This window comes from Mauremys mutica, chromosome 6, assembly GCF_020497125.1.
Source record: "Mauremys mutica isolate MM-2020 ecotype Southern chromosome 6, ASM2049712v1, whole genome shotgun sequence".
NCBI classification, from domain to species: domain Eukaryota; kingdom Metazoa; phylum Chordata; order Testudines; family Geoemydidae; genus Mauremys; species Mauremys mutica.
The window spans coordinates 101,991,727-102,007,712 of NC_059077.1; the positions used below are offsets into that span (position 1 = coordinate 101,991,727).

A 15,986-nucleotide genomic window follows, 5' to 3' on the forward strand; every position below is an offset into this window, starting at 1 on the left:
CTGAATCTGAACAGATGAAAAGTATTTACCTCAAGATCTTTTTTAAGTCTCTCCTCTCGTTCAGTACTGTATTCAAGTTCACTGGCCTGTCGCCGGAGAATGTCAGTGCAGTCATTATGTTCCAATTCCAGATCTTGTATTTTCTTATGCATATTCTGCAGTGCATTGTTCCGTTCCTGAAAACAATGTGCATTTTACTACAATACTTTATTTCAGTAAGCATAGTCAACAAAGAGAAGTACCATAGGAGGTAAAGACTGATGGATACATTTGTTTCCAGGTTCTGCCAGCGGGAGTCTCTGTATAGGCCCCCCAATGGCAAGAAGTCCACCTGAAGCAGAGGATAAAAGATACCAATGATGCAAGCTGCCACAACACCCCAATCAACCTGGGGATCTGGAAATGGTCACCACTGTCCAAAAAGTGGTGCTAGTTAGAGAAAGGCACGGACAGGGCACCTGAAATATGGGCTAATTCAGCACGTCACCAAGGTAGACTCCAATGGAGGGGCTCCTATAGAATACCAGCTATAAGTTAAAGTGTGGTTCTATTCCGAAAAGTTACTGTAAAAGGTTCCATGTTTATCTTTCACTGTCTGAAGCTCAAATTTGCTCAGTTTACAAGTAAAAAGGGCGGGACAGACTGACAATATCCTGGACAAACCTTATGGAAGATAAACTTTACTGAATTAGGTTGAATACCTTTGGTCTCATTGCATTAAAAAAAGCAATGTATTATTGTAGATTGTTTGTAACTTTTCTAGGGATGTGACTAATGTAAATGTTAAGAATTTCAAATAACTATTTCACAATATATGTGAAGTGGGTTTCCTAGGAGGTAGTTGGGAGAAGCTAAACCCTGGGGAAGAGACCCATTGTCTACTATTACCTACTACTGGAAATTCCAGATCAAAGATCCCTGGACTATATAAATGATGGATTAAATTTTGTGCTTGTTCTGAGCTGAAGCTCTGATGAATTTGGAACCGCAAGAAAACCCTTTGGGGTGGGGGTTCTGAAGGATTGCTCCGGCCAGAGCCCATGTTAGGGTTGAGGTGATCTCTGGTATGCTTATTAGCATGCACATAGATTCTCTTACAGTTTTTAATACGTTTTCTCTGTAGTGTTTTTTACCTTCTGAATAAAAAAGGCTTGCACAGGAGGTGCTGTCTGGTACCTTACTTAGTTATTAGTCTCTGAAGAGAAAGTAAGCAGGCCTGCTTAGGCAGAGTCTCTTGATGAGATATTACAGTATAGTCAGGACCCTGTGCAGCCTGGAAGTATCCTGGTCTAAATGGAATGAAACATCTCCACTCAAGGGGGTTGGGGATGATTGCCAGAAGAACCAGAAGCCTGGTGTGGGTGCCCTTGCTGGATCATAGAGGGGGAATATAAATGCAGTTGCCCTGAACTGGTTTTTGTTTTGTTTTTTTTCCTAACTTCAGGCCCTGAAAACTGACTCTGAGATCTGAAAGTCAGACTGGGCTCTTTCCTTCTCACATACCACCAATGACAAAAGATTCTGAGGGCAAAATTATTTCCTCATTTATTCCTGTGCACCTCTTCACAGGTTAGTACAAGTAAAACTGATTGAAATCTAATAAATAATTTGGTTTATGATAAATAAAAAGGCACAGACTCCAGCTTAGTCTCCTGTAGTTGTCTTGCCTCTGTCGGGCTAACAGAGTGAAGAGCAGCAAAAGTTTATTTTGTCACTAAAGTCAAGCAATGCAGATGTATGGGGTAAGAAGGTACCCCTCCCCCCCCCCTTTTTTTTTAAACAAAGTGACTCTTCAAAGTAGACTCACACTTTAAACCCTTTTTCTGCAGAATGTCAGGGAGTGTGCAGTGTAAATACTACTTTGCCTTCTACCATTTTCTCCTGCCCCACAACATGGGTGCAGAGCACAATTCAAGACCCAAGTTTGTATTAAAAAACCTAAAACCAAAACTGTTGTGCGATTTTAGATTCTCTGGAGAACAGTTTCAGATCTGCGAGTTATTATAAAGGTAAATGACTATTGCATATTACAATCAATTTAGAAAACTGATTATTGCACATTAGATTTGAAAGTGTGCACAGCACACTGCTTTGTTACTTCAGCTAAAGTAACCTCTGTGTGTGATTATTGCTGTAATTCAACTGTCCTATATAAAGCTTTTTCCTTCATTAATTTCTAAAGGCATTTTGTAACAAACGCATATAGCTCCTCTGTGAGAAGAGGACTGATTAGCTAGTTTGCTTGACAACAATTCAGCTGCAAGTTCAGAATATTTAAAACTGTGCTTAGTAGCTGTTAATTGGTGTTGTTTTCGCTACATCCCTGTTTCTCAACGGCTATGTCATAAGCTCAAGATGGGTCAAGGAGGGGTCAGGGTCAGAATCAATCTTTAGAAAGAAGATAAAATTGGTTTTCTGCCTATTAGTGCTGAGCTGCTGCACTAACTCCCCAAGCCTTTACTCTCCCACCCCTGCCATCCGCTTCTCCACTGATACAGGGAGTTTGACCTCCACTTCAGCACACAGAACTCTTCAGCCAACAGGGCTCACTCAACACCTAGAGAGAGTTGCCTCCTTTCGGCTCCTCTCTCCGCCCAGTATCCAGAGTTGCGGCTCCTTTTTAGGCCTCAGGACCACCTTTTCCTTACGCTCAAGTATCACCCTAGATAGGAGTGTGAGAAACTTGGCTGTCTGTCTGGGTGGGTGGGTGGAAAGAGATGCTGCAAAGTCGGAGTGGGGATAAAAGGGAGCCAGAAAAGTTGAAGTGAGCATGTTTTATGGAAAAAAAAAATCACAAAATATGTATCACAATACAGCATGAGACAAATGTACAAATATGTTGAATACTTGTGATACTGTAACACAAAAACCAATGAAGTGGGCTGTAGCCCACGAAAGCTTATGCTCAAATAAATTTGTTAGTCTCTAAGGTGCCACAAGTATTCCTGTTCTTTTTACAAAAACCAAGACAAACCAATAAGAATAGGGAAGTAGTATTTTGGGTCTTTTCTGCTCCCCTCACTCCCTCAGAAAAAAAGCAAAATTTAAGATGGATACTGTGGATATGGGGTCATGAGCTAGCAAAAGGTGAGAATAACTGTACTAAAATAGCTGCATAATTTGCCGTATTCATTCTGTATATCTATCCTTCTGTCTCAAAACAGACTTCAAATATTTCAAGCAGCAAATGTGCAATCAAGTTAACTTCATCAAGGTTTAACAAACAGTTTGTCCTTTTACAAAAGAGGCTAAATTGAAGAATTTATTCTCTTGCTCAATTTCTTTATTTCCAACTGTTTCCAAATTGGTCAAGAAACAAGATGATTCTTCCTAAATATTGCTTCAGTGTCCCCAAAATCTGCTATATATTTGTTCTTCTGATAACCACTTTATTATCATTACAGAGATTGAACAAAGGTTATACCAAACTAGGTAAGATTAGGGAATAAGTTTAAATCAAATGAAAAACACACACATATTTCTAACACTGTATCATGCACACATCTTTTACGCACATTCTAAGCCAAATCCAGTCTCCCAGGTAGAGGGGAATTCTCAAAATGTGTAAAGCTTGCAGAGTCGCTCCTAAGTCAGTCTCCTCTCCCCTCCAGCTTAGCCGGGTATGGTTAGGGGAAGTGAGCAGGGGGTAATGACACAGGTGAAGGGGCTCTTCCCTCTTTAGGGCCCCTAGCTAGCTGCTCTATGCTATTGTGCATCTGAGTTGAGGCAACCTGAGACTCAGGGAGCTGTAACCAGCTTCCTGATGGTACCTTTTAATCTTCTTTCCTCCTATGCCAAGATAAGCTTGGAGCAAGAGACAGAATTTCACCCATAGTCTAGAGGCAGACTTTTTTAAATGGCATTTTAAGGCAGCAACAAGTGGATCATACTGAGCAAATATACTGCCTAGGTACAGCTAGAAAAATTGTAAAATGTCTGTCTACTCTGGGATATTCATTTATATAGTTAATAAAGAACAAGATAAGAGTTTATCTGAAATTTGAAATCATTTCCTAAGTGAACTGTATGTAGTGTGTTTCCAAATCCCAGCTGATGAGATTGGAAAGGAAAAAAATACATATATTTCTACTGGAAACTGATTCAACTGTTTATAAATATTGTCTCCACAGGTTGTAAATAATTCAGGTTTCTGGAGATTCTGAGTCGGAATAGTTTTCTGTTTAGAAACTGATTGAACTATTTTACAAAACAGTCTAGGTGAACTATAAATAATTAAAGTTTATAGTACTATAAATTAACCAAGCTGCCATTGTTTAAATTTCCATGTATGGTGAATGCACTACCACACTAAACTACCACTGGGATTATTATTAATCTAGCTGCAGACACTCAGCAGTTCTGTGGAGTTACATCTATAGAACCCACTAATGATAAAAAAAAAAAAAAAAAAAAAGACCATCCAAGTAATGAGCCCCCAATATCCCTTGCACATAGCTAAGCAGGAGCTCCCAAAAGTGCCAGAAAGAATAGCTGTGGTTTGGAGGGCAGCTCTAAGCTTTTCCATAACTAGTATCAGAAGCAAGACATAAATCCAGTGATTTAGATAGAGGATCTTTGGAGACACAATTTGTCAAAATGGTTTTCTGTGCAGAAAACAGCACCGACGCAATAAACCCTCCTGTCCATTTACTCCGATTCAACACCAACAGAAGAGACACTTAGTAAAAACAAAAAAAAGTTACCAGAGAGATATGCACTTGGTGTTCAAATTCTGCTACTACTGCTGTGTCATGTACACTTATAGCTAGAAATTACTAATTATAGAGCATTTCCAAAGTGGGGAGTGGGAGAGAGAGAACTATTTACACAAGCCTTTAGCAGAAAGTGAAACTGACAAGACCTTACCCATGTGCAATGGTTGAGGAAACACAAGCCCTTTGTTAAAGCTTAAAATGGATTTCCTGAAACCAGTTCCAACTGAGTGTTTTAGAAACCTCAGTCAAAAAATTGAGCCACAAGAATGTAACAAAACTACAAAAATTTTATCATGACCTAAAAGATTGAGATCCACCAAATGTAGTGAGCTACTAACAATCAAAAATTAGTTTAGTCTCTCTTTCAGTTAGGTTATTCATAGGCAGCATGCCATGGTTTCATTAGTGTCCCCTGGAAAGATGACCATTAGTGTAAAATGCATGTGCAAAAATATGAGCAATTGGGACAAGGCATTATGGCACTGCTAAAAATAATCCAAAACACTACACTAGAGAAAGTTTGAGCTAAAATCCTATTTTCTACTCTTGTGACACTGAAGTTAGCAACTGCATGTTTATCAGTATGTTAGGAGATGTTTTTTGGAACAGGTGATAATTATGAGAAATGGAGGAAAACTGATCTCTCAACTTGTGCTGCGTCTATATTAGCTGTGCATAAACTAATAGATATAGTATTATCTCCACTGTGGGGAAGATATATAGTGATATTGCTCCCTTTGAACAAACATCCCTTATATTCACAATATAGTACAGAGAACACTAAGGAGGAGGGAAGTTTGATGAAAAGTTCAATTACAATGTTATTTTAAGAATATTCTATAGTGCAAGAGCCATAAATACAGTTGACTTTTTTATTCACACATTATGGACTTGATCCTGAAGGTTACTGAGCTATCCTGCAAGTTCCCATTGAAGTTAGTGGGAGTTCAGGGCTCTCAGTAGCTCACAGGAGGGCTCCACACCTTGCAGAATCAACTCTTAAATGAGTAACGGTAGCATGTATACTCAAAAGGTACAACAATAATTTAACTATGTAGAAGGTGCAGGCATGCTTACACAAAAAACCCTATAGTACTCACTGGGAAAGTATTTTCTAGGTTAACCACAAGGTGATGCTATTGCACTTATTACTGAATTTATGCTTAGTTGTAAACCAGCCAGCATTCCAAGTACACTAGGGAGAGCCACACTGCAGTATGTTAGAAAGCAGATTATTCTCCCTCTGTCTCCTAGAGACACACTTCAATAGTTTAAGCGGGATTCATTTCTGTATCCTGTTATGGACATTAACTCCAAGCCTGTCTTCAAGAGTTTATGCAGTACATTGTGCCTCTAGCTTTCAATATACAGATTAAGGCCCACATTTTTAAAAGGAACCTCAACCTCAACAATTCACACCCAAATATAACTGTGAACACAACTAGAGATCAGTATTTTAAATGTAGCTGCAAGTGCTCAGTGTCAGAGAGACTGGCACACTTCTGAGGTCAACTTCCATGATTGTGGCTGCTTGCTGATTTTTTTACTCCTTGTCAAATCTGGCTATAAAACTAAACCACAGATAATTACTATCAACTAGTAACAGAGACAGTATATATTTAATAAAATCCATATTTACATGGTATCTTAGGAAGAATAGAAAGCCCATGAGGGAAAATGCAGATTCAAATCAAAGTAGTGGAGTAATATGGAGAGAACACAGCCACCCTGTGAGGAAAGGAGCCTGCTGGTGCTACTGGGTAAAGACACTGAAGCTCAGGGCTATTCTAGGAATGCGGAGCTATCATCTTTACTCCAGCTGATTAACAACCCTACCTCCTTGACCTCTGTACATTTAATATGGTGGACCCTTCCCAACCAGCCCCATATCTTTATTCCACCATATCCCTATAATTGGATTATAGATGGCATGTTTAGAGTTCTTCTCCTCCAATTCCATCTTAGACCTTCTCCAATCAGATTTCTACTCCTTGCACTTGACTAACTGCTCTTACCATAGTCTCTGATGACCTTTTTTCCTACACAAAGCTCAGAACCAGTACTCCATCCTCATCCTTCTTGACCTGTCAACCCCTTTGGCATAGTCAACCATGCTCCTCTTGAAATCTTGTCCTGTCTTCACTTCCATAACTCTGACCTGTCCTGGTTCTCTTTCATCTCTCTAATTATTCCTTCTGCATATCCTGTGGAGGTTCCTCCCCATCTGCCTTGATCTTCCTTTCTCAATCACTGTGGACAACACCGCAATCCTGCCAGCCATTCAGGTCCATAACCTGGGCATCATCTTTTTTAAAACTCCTCCTTAAAACTCTCCTTTGCCATGATGCCTACAAAAATCATAACAGTTGGGCCACTGGTGCACCAATACCACTGCCTCTATGCTGACAAATATAATTTCATCGTCTTCTTGTACTCACCAATCTGTCTGTCTTCAAATGTTGTCTCTTGTCTCATATTGAACTTGTAAGCTCTTTGGGGCATGGACCATTTTGTTCTGTGTTTGTACAGCATCTAGCCTAACAGGGTCTTATCACAGGGTCCACTCACCATGGCGGCACTTCCTGGTGGCTGTCACAGGGATTAGCTCTGCCAGCCAGTTTGCCCTCTCCTGGTAGTGCCTCTCCCATCATCATCTACACCTGCAGACCTGCCTCAATTCAAGTACTGCTGCATCCTCTTTATGACTCAGCCCTCAGGCAAATCATCATCTATATTTTCCCTTCCAGGTTTCAGTCAATTATTCTAGAGACTTCCCCCATGGCTAATGGAGGGGACTCAGGCCCGCCCACTACTCCAGGTCCCAATGCAGGGAGCCTGTAGATAGCAGCCTCCTGCTGAGTCTCCTTAACTTCCTTCAATGCTGCTTCAATTCCCTAGCCACCTTCCCACAGCAGCAGCACCTCCTTCACCCTTTCCTCAGGACTTTCAAGCTAGCAAGTCCCAGCAGCCGGCCAGGTCCCCAGGTCCCTGCCAGCAACTGCTCTGTCCAAGGTGCTATCCTTGCTGCAGGTTACCAAGAACACAATCCTCACTCCTTGGGCTCCCAGCTGCAACAGACCCTTGCTCTACCCTGCAGCTCCTTTTGTACTAGCCCACTGGGCCCTGATTGGCTGCTCTGTACAGCCTCTTTCCTATTGGCTGCTTCCTGCACAGCCTCTCTAGGCTGCTTGGAGGACTCACTTCCACTGCTCTCTTATGGGACAGAGTGTGGAAGGCTCATGAGGCCTCTATTTACCCCATACAAGAGTAGAAGGGGTTAACGAACACCCCATCACAGGTCCTGATCCATGACTAGTGTGTGGATCCTCCCCTTACGCTGGGGGGAGGTTCTTTCGCAGTGGGCGGGCTTTGCCCGCCCACTTCCTGGATACCAACAGGATGACTAGTGTCCATGCTCCTACTGCTATTATTACTGCTACTACTACTACCACTACTACGACTAAGGGGCTATCCATAAATTACATAACACATTAAGGGGTAGGTGGGTCCTTAATTGTGTGTGTTCAGTATTAGACAGTTTTACAAGGGACAGCTGGGTGGGTCCTGAAAATCCCCCAAAAAGTTTTATGTAACTTATGGATAACCTCTATACAGGACCTTCAGAGGTAGAAAAAAGAAATGAATGCTACCCAGGAAAGACCCACATACACTGCACACAGCACCAGCATATTACTTGATTTCTGCTCATCATCATTTTAGCAGCACAGCATCATTTCTAGGTCCTTCCTTCAAACAGAAAGTAAAGGTAGTTCTGGGAATCAAAATATGGGTAGTGATTCTCCCTGTTCCATCCCCTGTACATTGCTCCTGAAGTCACAGCAAAAATCTGACCCAGGGTCTAAATTTAAACCATTTAGTTAAAAGTTTGGGGGGGGTTAGGTAAATTAAAACAAACAAAAAAAACCCACTCCTCAAATACTTCTGGACTTATTTACAAAGAGTGGTATGGGTCAATAACCATGTTCTAAAGTTACACAGAAGAAGATTCAGCATTTTTAATAAAGTTAGAGAGGTAGAGTAAATAAAGTTTCATTATGGGGCATTTCATCCAGCATTTGTCTAATGTAACTACTCAGACTGGCTTTGTAGTCCTCCTACTTGTTGAATCAGAACACTTCTTAATACATCTTCTGATACAAATAGGGACATAGTAATTGTTCCATCGGGACACTGCAGACATTTGTTAAATGCATAATATAATGTGTAACTAAATATCACTGTTGTTATAACTAAAGCCTCAAAAATAGGGGTCTGAATGTTTGGGGGACCAGTGATTTAGTGATATGACTGAACTTCTCACCACTAGCTTAACCGATCTGTATTCAGCTCAGGTGAGTAGTGACCAAGATTTATCTGATGGCTCTTCAGTGACCTATGCAAAACTAATTGTAGTGGTCAGAGACAATGTCCACTTCAAAGTCAATTACACAACCAGCATGCTTGTTGACAGTCTCAGAAGAATGGCCTGGGTTCAAATGGAGATGAAAAATTAATTTTCTTCCTTTAAAGGGGAAGACCCACTGTACTGGATCTGTGGACTTTCTCCTGCACAGAAGAAAGGTACTGCTGCCCATTCTTACCTGATCTGTGGACAAATCGTGGACTTCAATCTCCAGGGATCAAACAGGCCACCACCTTTCAAAATTACTACATTCACAAGATTTTTAAAATTAACTAAAGCCTTGACAGCTATTAAATGATCTCCTTATTAATAAAATAAATTAAGTGATGGTATTAAGCTTGGCTTATACTATGTACATAATAGGCATTTTTTTTAGTTAGTGCTTTACTATAACTAAAATACCTGCAACATAAACTGGAACTCTCTTCTTTCTGCTTCACACTGCTCTAACTGAAACCTGAACTCCTTTACTGCTGTCTCTCTGATTTGCAATTCCATCATATCCCTCTGCTCCTTGTGATGCTCCAGAGTCTCCTTGATGTAGATAGTCTTGTTTTATTATTAAAACTCATAAAAAGTTAAAAAATCCTATTTAAAAGTGTTACATATAATAATATCAAATCTACTGTGCCTCAAAGAACCATTTAATCCTTGCTGTCTAGCCTTACAGACATATAGACCTTGGCTGAAAGTATATTTAAAAATTCACTTCCATGACTAGTGTCTTGCAAGGATTGGAATTTAGCATCCATGCTACTCAAGACCAAGAATGCTTCATGTTACTTCTCAGAGCCCCCTACTGCTAGCTCAGGAATGGAGTTGATTGGATTGGAAGAAACCATGCGCACCTGTTCTCAGTTAAATGTGAAGTCTAAAAGGGAGAAATAAAAGAGGAAAATGGGAATATCCAACATTTTCCCCTCTTGTCTAAACACACAAAGATGGGCTTTAAAGGAGTGATCTGCTCTTTTTCTCTCTGGCTATGTCATGTTTGTTGACAGTCACTTCTTCACTTCACAAGAACCCCTGTGGCTCCATTCCTTAAAAGCATAAAGAACATTTATGTATTCAAATATAAACAACAACATTTGAGGGGAAAGGATCTAATATGTCGATACATCAGTTTTATGTAATTTGGGACCACAAACACTAAAATGCCTTAATTATCAGGCATGTCTACATTTGAACTGGGAGATATGATTTAGCTGAGCTGCCACCCCTGTTACCCCAGCTACACTGCTATTTTTAGTGCACTAGCTTGAGAAGACCTAATGCTGGTATATCTACACAAGCTGGGACTCACAGCTCCAGTTCAAATGTAGATGTACCCTGTTGCACAGTTGCAAGATGTCACCACAGGGCACAATAAAGTTGTTCGGGTGCCTTAATTGTGTATTTTCATTTGTGTTTGGATATCTGTTAAGCATAACCTTAAATTTTCATTTCCAGGGTTTCATTTCCCCATATTCGCACTGGGGGTATACATGTGCAGGAGCTGACTGGGTATGGAATAATTACATCCTTGTTTTTTTTTTTTTTTACCCTTACATCGCTTATACATACTCTCAATCTTAACTCCATTTTAACATATTTTGTTGTTGTTTTGGAATACAAATTAATGCAAAGACTTATTTGAAGAGCAGCATGCAACTGCAATATAAGAAGAATCCTGACAATCTGTCTTGATGTACGAGGCGTTTTTGCCAAATGGCAGGACATTTTGACACCAGCAGTTAACCACCACCTGCAGAAATGCCAACATAGACAAGGCACTGAAAGGCATCAGTGTCTTAACCACTGTGTCATCCTGCTCTGAGTGTTTAGATCACCAGCAACTAACTCGAGCCCTCTCTACATTAGTGTTTCCACTGTAACCACCAGTGGAGCTTCTCACCATTTCATACAGGCCAGATACTTTTAAAAAAATGAATTGTGTAAGTAACTTTGGAGACATTTTTATATAAGAATCAGTGACTCGGGAGTTGTATATTGCTACAGTATAACCCTCAAAAGGAAGAAAGATTGTACTTTTGTAAGCCTATGCTGAAATATTTCACATTCTATGGAACGTTGTCTGAATTGTTTCTTTTGTTCAGAAAGAAATTATTCACGCACAGATAAAAGTCCAGACATTATTACGTCACCCCGTTCATTACTTGTATTTAAACATTATACCTGTATAACGTTTTCCAGTTTAGTCCTCTCCTTCAGAAGTAACTCATATTCACTATTACAGGTCTTGAGGATGTTATCTTTCTCCTCTAAGTCATTTGTAAGTCTTTGCTGCTGTTCCTTCCAATTCTGCTGAGAAATATGAAACACTTTCTCAGTCTCAGCCAATTTCTGCTGAAGCTCTGCATTCATGGCTATTATTTAAAAGAGAAACATCATCTGTTAAGTTATTTTTTTAAAGAAGGTAAAACCAGAGTTAGCTCGCCTATATATTCTGATCCTTTAAGCATATAACAGAAAAAGGGTCAGAATAGTAATGATTCCGGACCTGTAAATTACTTTTGATCTATACTGTAGCAATATCATCAATATTTTGAAGTTCTGTAGCATCTTTCATACAGAGATCTCAAAATGCTTTACAGACTTTAATAAATTGAACCTCACAACACCTCTAGGAATAGTTAAGAATTACCTCCATTTGTAAAAAGAGACTGAAACATGGAGTAGTTAACTTCAAATTTCCATATAGTTCATTCCCCTTGCCCAACTGAGTTCTATGTTTTGTTCTGGGTATCGCTTGTAGACAGATATAACTTTTTGTATCTCCTTCACTATGTCTTTTTACTTGGCTTTCTTTCTTCAGCTTCAACTCCTGTCTTCACCTTAACTTCCTTCAACCCAGTTCAATATTGATAGTCTGCTAACATATAAGAGTATCCTTCGACGAAAGCTCTACCAACTATATCTCCCTTCTAAATTGGGCATCCCGGTATCCATTACATACCATCTAGAAGCTAGGAATTCACCACATCTGCCTTCTGTCACATGTATAACTGTAACACTGCCCCGCCCAATACTCTAGCACTCTTCCTTTCAACCATGATTCATACTGCCTTCTCCTGTCTCCAACTACTGTAATTCCCAGCTCTCTAAAGATCACTATGTCCAATAGGGAGAACACATAGTCTCTGTATCCCCAAATCTTAATTAGTTTCTCATTTAGTTCAAAATCCAGTATAAAATTAATCGAAGGATCAATTCCCTTAACTAATCTCAACACCCTTTTCTAACAATTTTATATACTCTCTGAATACCAGACTTTCTTCTGTCTCTTTCTCCAGCCCCTTCACATTGGGTATAATAGATCTCTCTCCCTTCCCATAACTGTGAATAGACTCTCTATATTTCACTTGATTTTCTTAAAATCCCATCACAGGACCCAACTCTTCTACCTGACTAAATTTTAACCCACTTAAAAAAAAAATCCTAAATTATTCTGAGCTTCTTTGTTGCCCCGTATGCAGTCTTCCCTGTCCTAATTTAGCCTCTTTAAAAATCTTCTTATTCTGCAGGAAACATTTTGACCCCAACACTACAACTGCATGCAAGTGATTGGGCCCCTTTACACTGACCCAGAGCCTCAGTGACTTCAGTGAAGATTCGCACTGGGGTATGCATGTGCAGGAGCTATTGAAGATCCTGAAATATAAGTTAGACTGGACGGAAAAGGAATACATTTTCTAAAGAAACTCTCTGTTGTTAAAGGAAGCTCAACCTACATGATATAATATACCATCATATCCTGCATGGGATTTCCTAAGAGTCAAGATTGTATGTATCTGTGTTTGTACTCCTGCCCTAAACTAAACTAAAGACGCTGTCAGTATGGTTTGTTGAAACCCATGTTACTATTACTATTTTATGTATATGGCTGATCAGCTACGAAGTAGTGGTTCATTTTTCAGATGTGGATTTCATATTAAGCGAACTTTACATTATTTCAGTTTCTCATTTTACTTAATGCACACTGTGGTACTGAGAGGTGAGCACAACGTTCAGATACAGAGATCTTCACAAGTTCCTCCCTTCCACTATCATTTTCTGCTTTCTTCTAAATTTTAAAAGTGCAAAAGAAAAGATTTTCTAAAAAAGGTTACAGACAGGATAAACTAAGGTGAAAAGATCATGAATGGCACAAACCAAAGGTTGCCAGAGGAGAAAGGAGAATCCATAGGAAAGACTGGAGAAGACTTAGGGTTGCCAACTTTCTAATCGCCCAAAACCAAATACCCTTGCCCCACCCCCTTCACGCCCCTTCCCTGGGGTGTCTTCCCTTCTCTGAGGCCCCTCCCCCTGCTCACTCCATCCCCCCCTCCCTCTGTTGCTCACTCCCCACCACCCTCGCTCACTGGCTCATTTTCACTGGACTGGGGCTGGTGGTTGAGATGGGGGGGGGCTGTGAGGGCTCTGGCTGAGGATGTGGGCTCCAGGGTAGGGCCAGAAATGAGGAGTTCAGGGTGTGGGAGGGGACTCAGACAAGGGGTTGGGGCACGGGCGGGGGATGAGGGCTCTGGGTGGGGCCAGGGATGAGGGGTTTGAGGTGCAGGATGAGGCTCCAGACTAGGGCCAAGGAGTTCAGAGTGTGGGAGGGGGCTCCACGCTGAGACAGGGGGTGGAGGGGTGGACTCTGGGGTAGGACTGGGGATGAGGCGTTTGGAGTACAGGAGGGGAGACTCTGGGCTGGGGCCAATGGCTTTGGAATGAAGGAGAGGGTTCAGAATTGGGGTAGTGTGTTGGGGTGCAGGAGGGTGTTTGGGGTGTGGGCTCCGGGAGGGAATTTAGGTGTGGGACGGGGCTCAGGGCTGGGGCAAGAGATTGAGGTAAGGGAGGGGGTGTAGGGTGCGGGCGGCACTTACTTCAGGCAGCTCCTGGAGATGGTGACATGTCTCTCGGCTCCTAGGTGGAGGTGCGGCCAGGTGGCTCTATGTGCTGCCTCTGCCCACAAGTGCCGCCCCTGCAGCTCCCATTGGCCACGATTCCCAGCCAATGGGAGCTGAAGAGCCGGCACTCAGGGCAAAGGGGTAGCGCATGGAGCCCCCCCGGCTGAGCCTCCACCTAGGAGCAAAGGGACATGTCATCATTTTTGGGGTGCAACCAGATTTTTAACGGCTCGGTTAACGGTGTTGGCCGGAGCTGCCACGGTCCCTTGTCGACTGGGTGTTCCTGTCAAAAACCAGACACTTGGCAATCTTAAGAAGACTGCAAGCTCACAGAGGGGCCCATCTAATAAAGCAGCAAACCACTGAGATGTTGGCCATTAAAGCAGAAAGCAACCAAGACAAGACTAGAGAAGGTTCCAAACCCCTGGGGAGAATGAATGTTAAGCCATAAACTGATAGAGAACAGAGAAGCAACATAATCCTGATTTGACTCTTTTCATCAGCTAATTAGTTCCTTAAACCTAGAAATAAGTCACAAAACAAGATTTTGACAGCTGGCACTTTGGGTAGACTGTGTCTTACAATGTTCAATGATTAAATAGGAGATGCTGTAAAGCTGATATTTCAAAGAATGCTGATTAGTAGGTATAGGAAGGAACATAGAGAACATTTCTATAAATAGGAAACTAACAACTAAGTCTTTAACTTGCAGTGTTTAATGATAGCTTGCAAAAGAAACCATATTGAATTTGTGCCCCCCACCCCTTCTCCTTACAATGTATATGGCATCCCTGAAAGCCAAAGGATTTTTAATTATTTCAAGGAAGTAGAAGATCAACTTGGCTGGTATTTCTAAGGTAATTGCCATGTCAAATCCAGTGCTCTTTCTTGGAAAACTCAAAAATATGTATTAAGAGCATTCTAGATCCTTAATTGAATGAGTGGGGTTGTTGAATCCTTAACATAGATATATTTTATCCTAACTTTTTAAACTAAAAAGGTGGTGTTTTTTAACAAAAACAAATCACTTCTCTTTTCAGTCATAAACCTACCAGTTCTCCACTCATCCACTCAGTCTTTCAAAGTATATTAGACCACATAAAAGACAAGTAGAAAAAAGCTTCATTAAAAACAACACGCAAACACCATTCTCAATCCTCCTTCACACGTTACAAGTATAGAAAAAGAGCACAAAACTCATTTCTAAAAAAAAAAACTTTGCAGGTTACTTGTAATGTAAGGAATGTTGCATGGAAGGAGAATAAAGAATGGGAGAAAAAGAAGTTGAAAATGACAGCTGAGAGGTAGACTGAGCAGAAGAAGCTTAAACTTCTTGCAGAAGTCAGAAGAAAGATTCAAAGAGAGCAGTGTTATGTGCTGCTTTGGGAAATGTATATACAGAGGATGTTTGATATTATGAACTCTGGGTGTATCTATATCAAATTACAAACTCCATTTTGATGGTACAGCTAGTCTCTGTTTTCTCTGCTGTTTTTTACCTCCATTTCTGGATGAAATTTCAAGTGGTGGTTACACCAGGCTAAAAATGGAGCTAAATCTTGATGATGAGCCATTCAAATAGAGCAGTGGTTCTCAACCAGGGGTCCGGGGCGCTGTGCAGGCCCGTGAATGGGCTTCAGGGGGTCTGCCAAGCAGGGCCAGCATTAGACTCACTGAGGCTCAGGATGGAAAGCGAAAGCCCCACTGCATGGGTTTGAAGCCCAGGGCCCTGAACCCCATCACTCGGGGCTGAAGCTGAAGCCTGAGCAATGTAACTTCGTGGGAGCCCCCTGTGGTGCGGGGCCCTGGGCAACTTCCCTGTTTGCTACCAGGGCCAGTGTTAGGGGGCTTTTATATGCAGAAAAACAGTTGTCGTGGCAGGCAGAACATGGAGTTTTTATAGCATGATGAGGGGGCCTCAGAAAGCAAAAGGTTGAGAACCCCTGATATAGAGCA

General features: G+C 41.2%; 1 protein-coding gene across 5 annotated transcripts in view; it reads right to left on the bottom strand.

Annotated features, from left to right (window-relative positions):
• Positions 1–15,986, bottom strand: part of CCDC171 (coiled-coil domain containing 171) — a 204,713-nt gene that overhangs the window by 170,309 nt on the left and 18,418 nt on the right. For 3 of the 5 annotated variants that reach the window (XM_045021612.1, XM_045021613.1, XM_045021614.1), the window contains 3 exons: positions 11,314–11,504; positions 9,541–9,672; positions 30–176 (listed from right to left, as the gene is read on the bottom strand). In XM_045021612.1, coding sequence (XP_044877547.1) covers positions 30–176; positions 9,541–9,672; positions 11,314–11,504 — 470 coding nt within the window. The remainder of the gene's footprint in view (positions 1–29; positions 177–9,540; positions 9,673–11,313; positions 11,505–15,986) is intronic. The other 2 variants (XM_045021616.1, XM_045021617.1) reach the window with 1 other exon arrangement.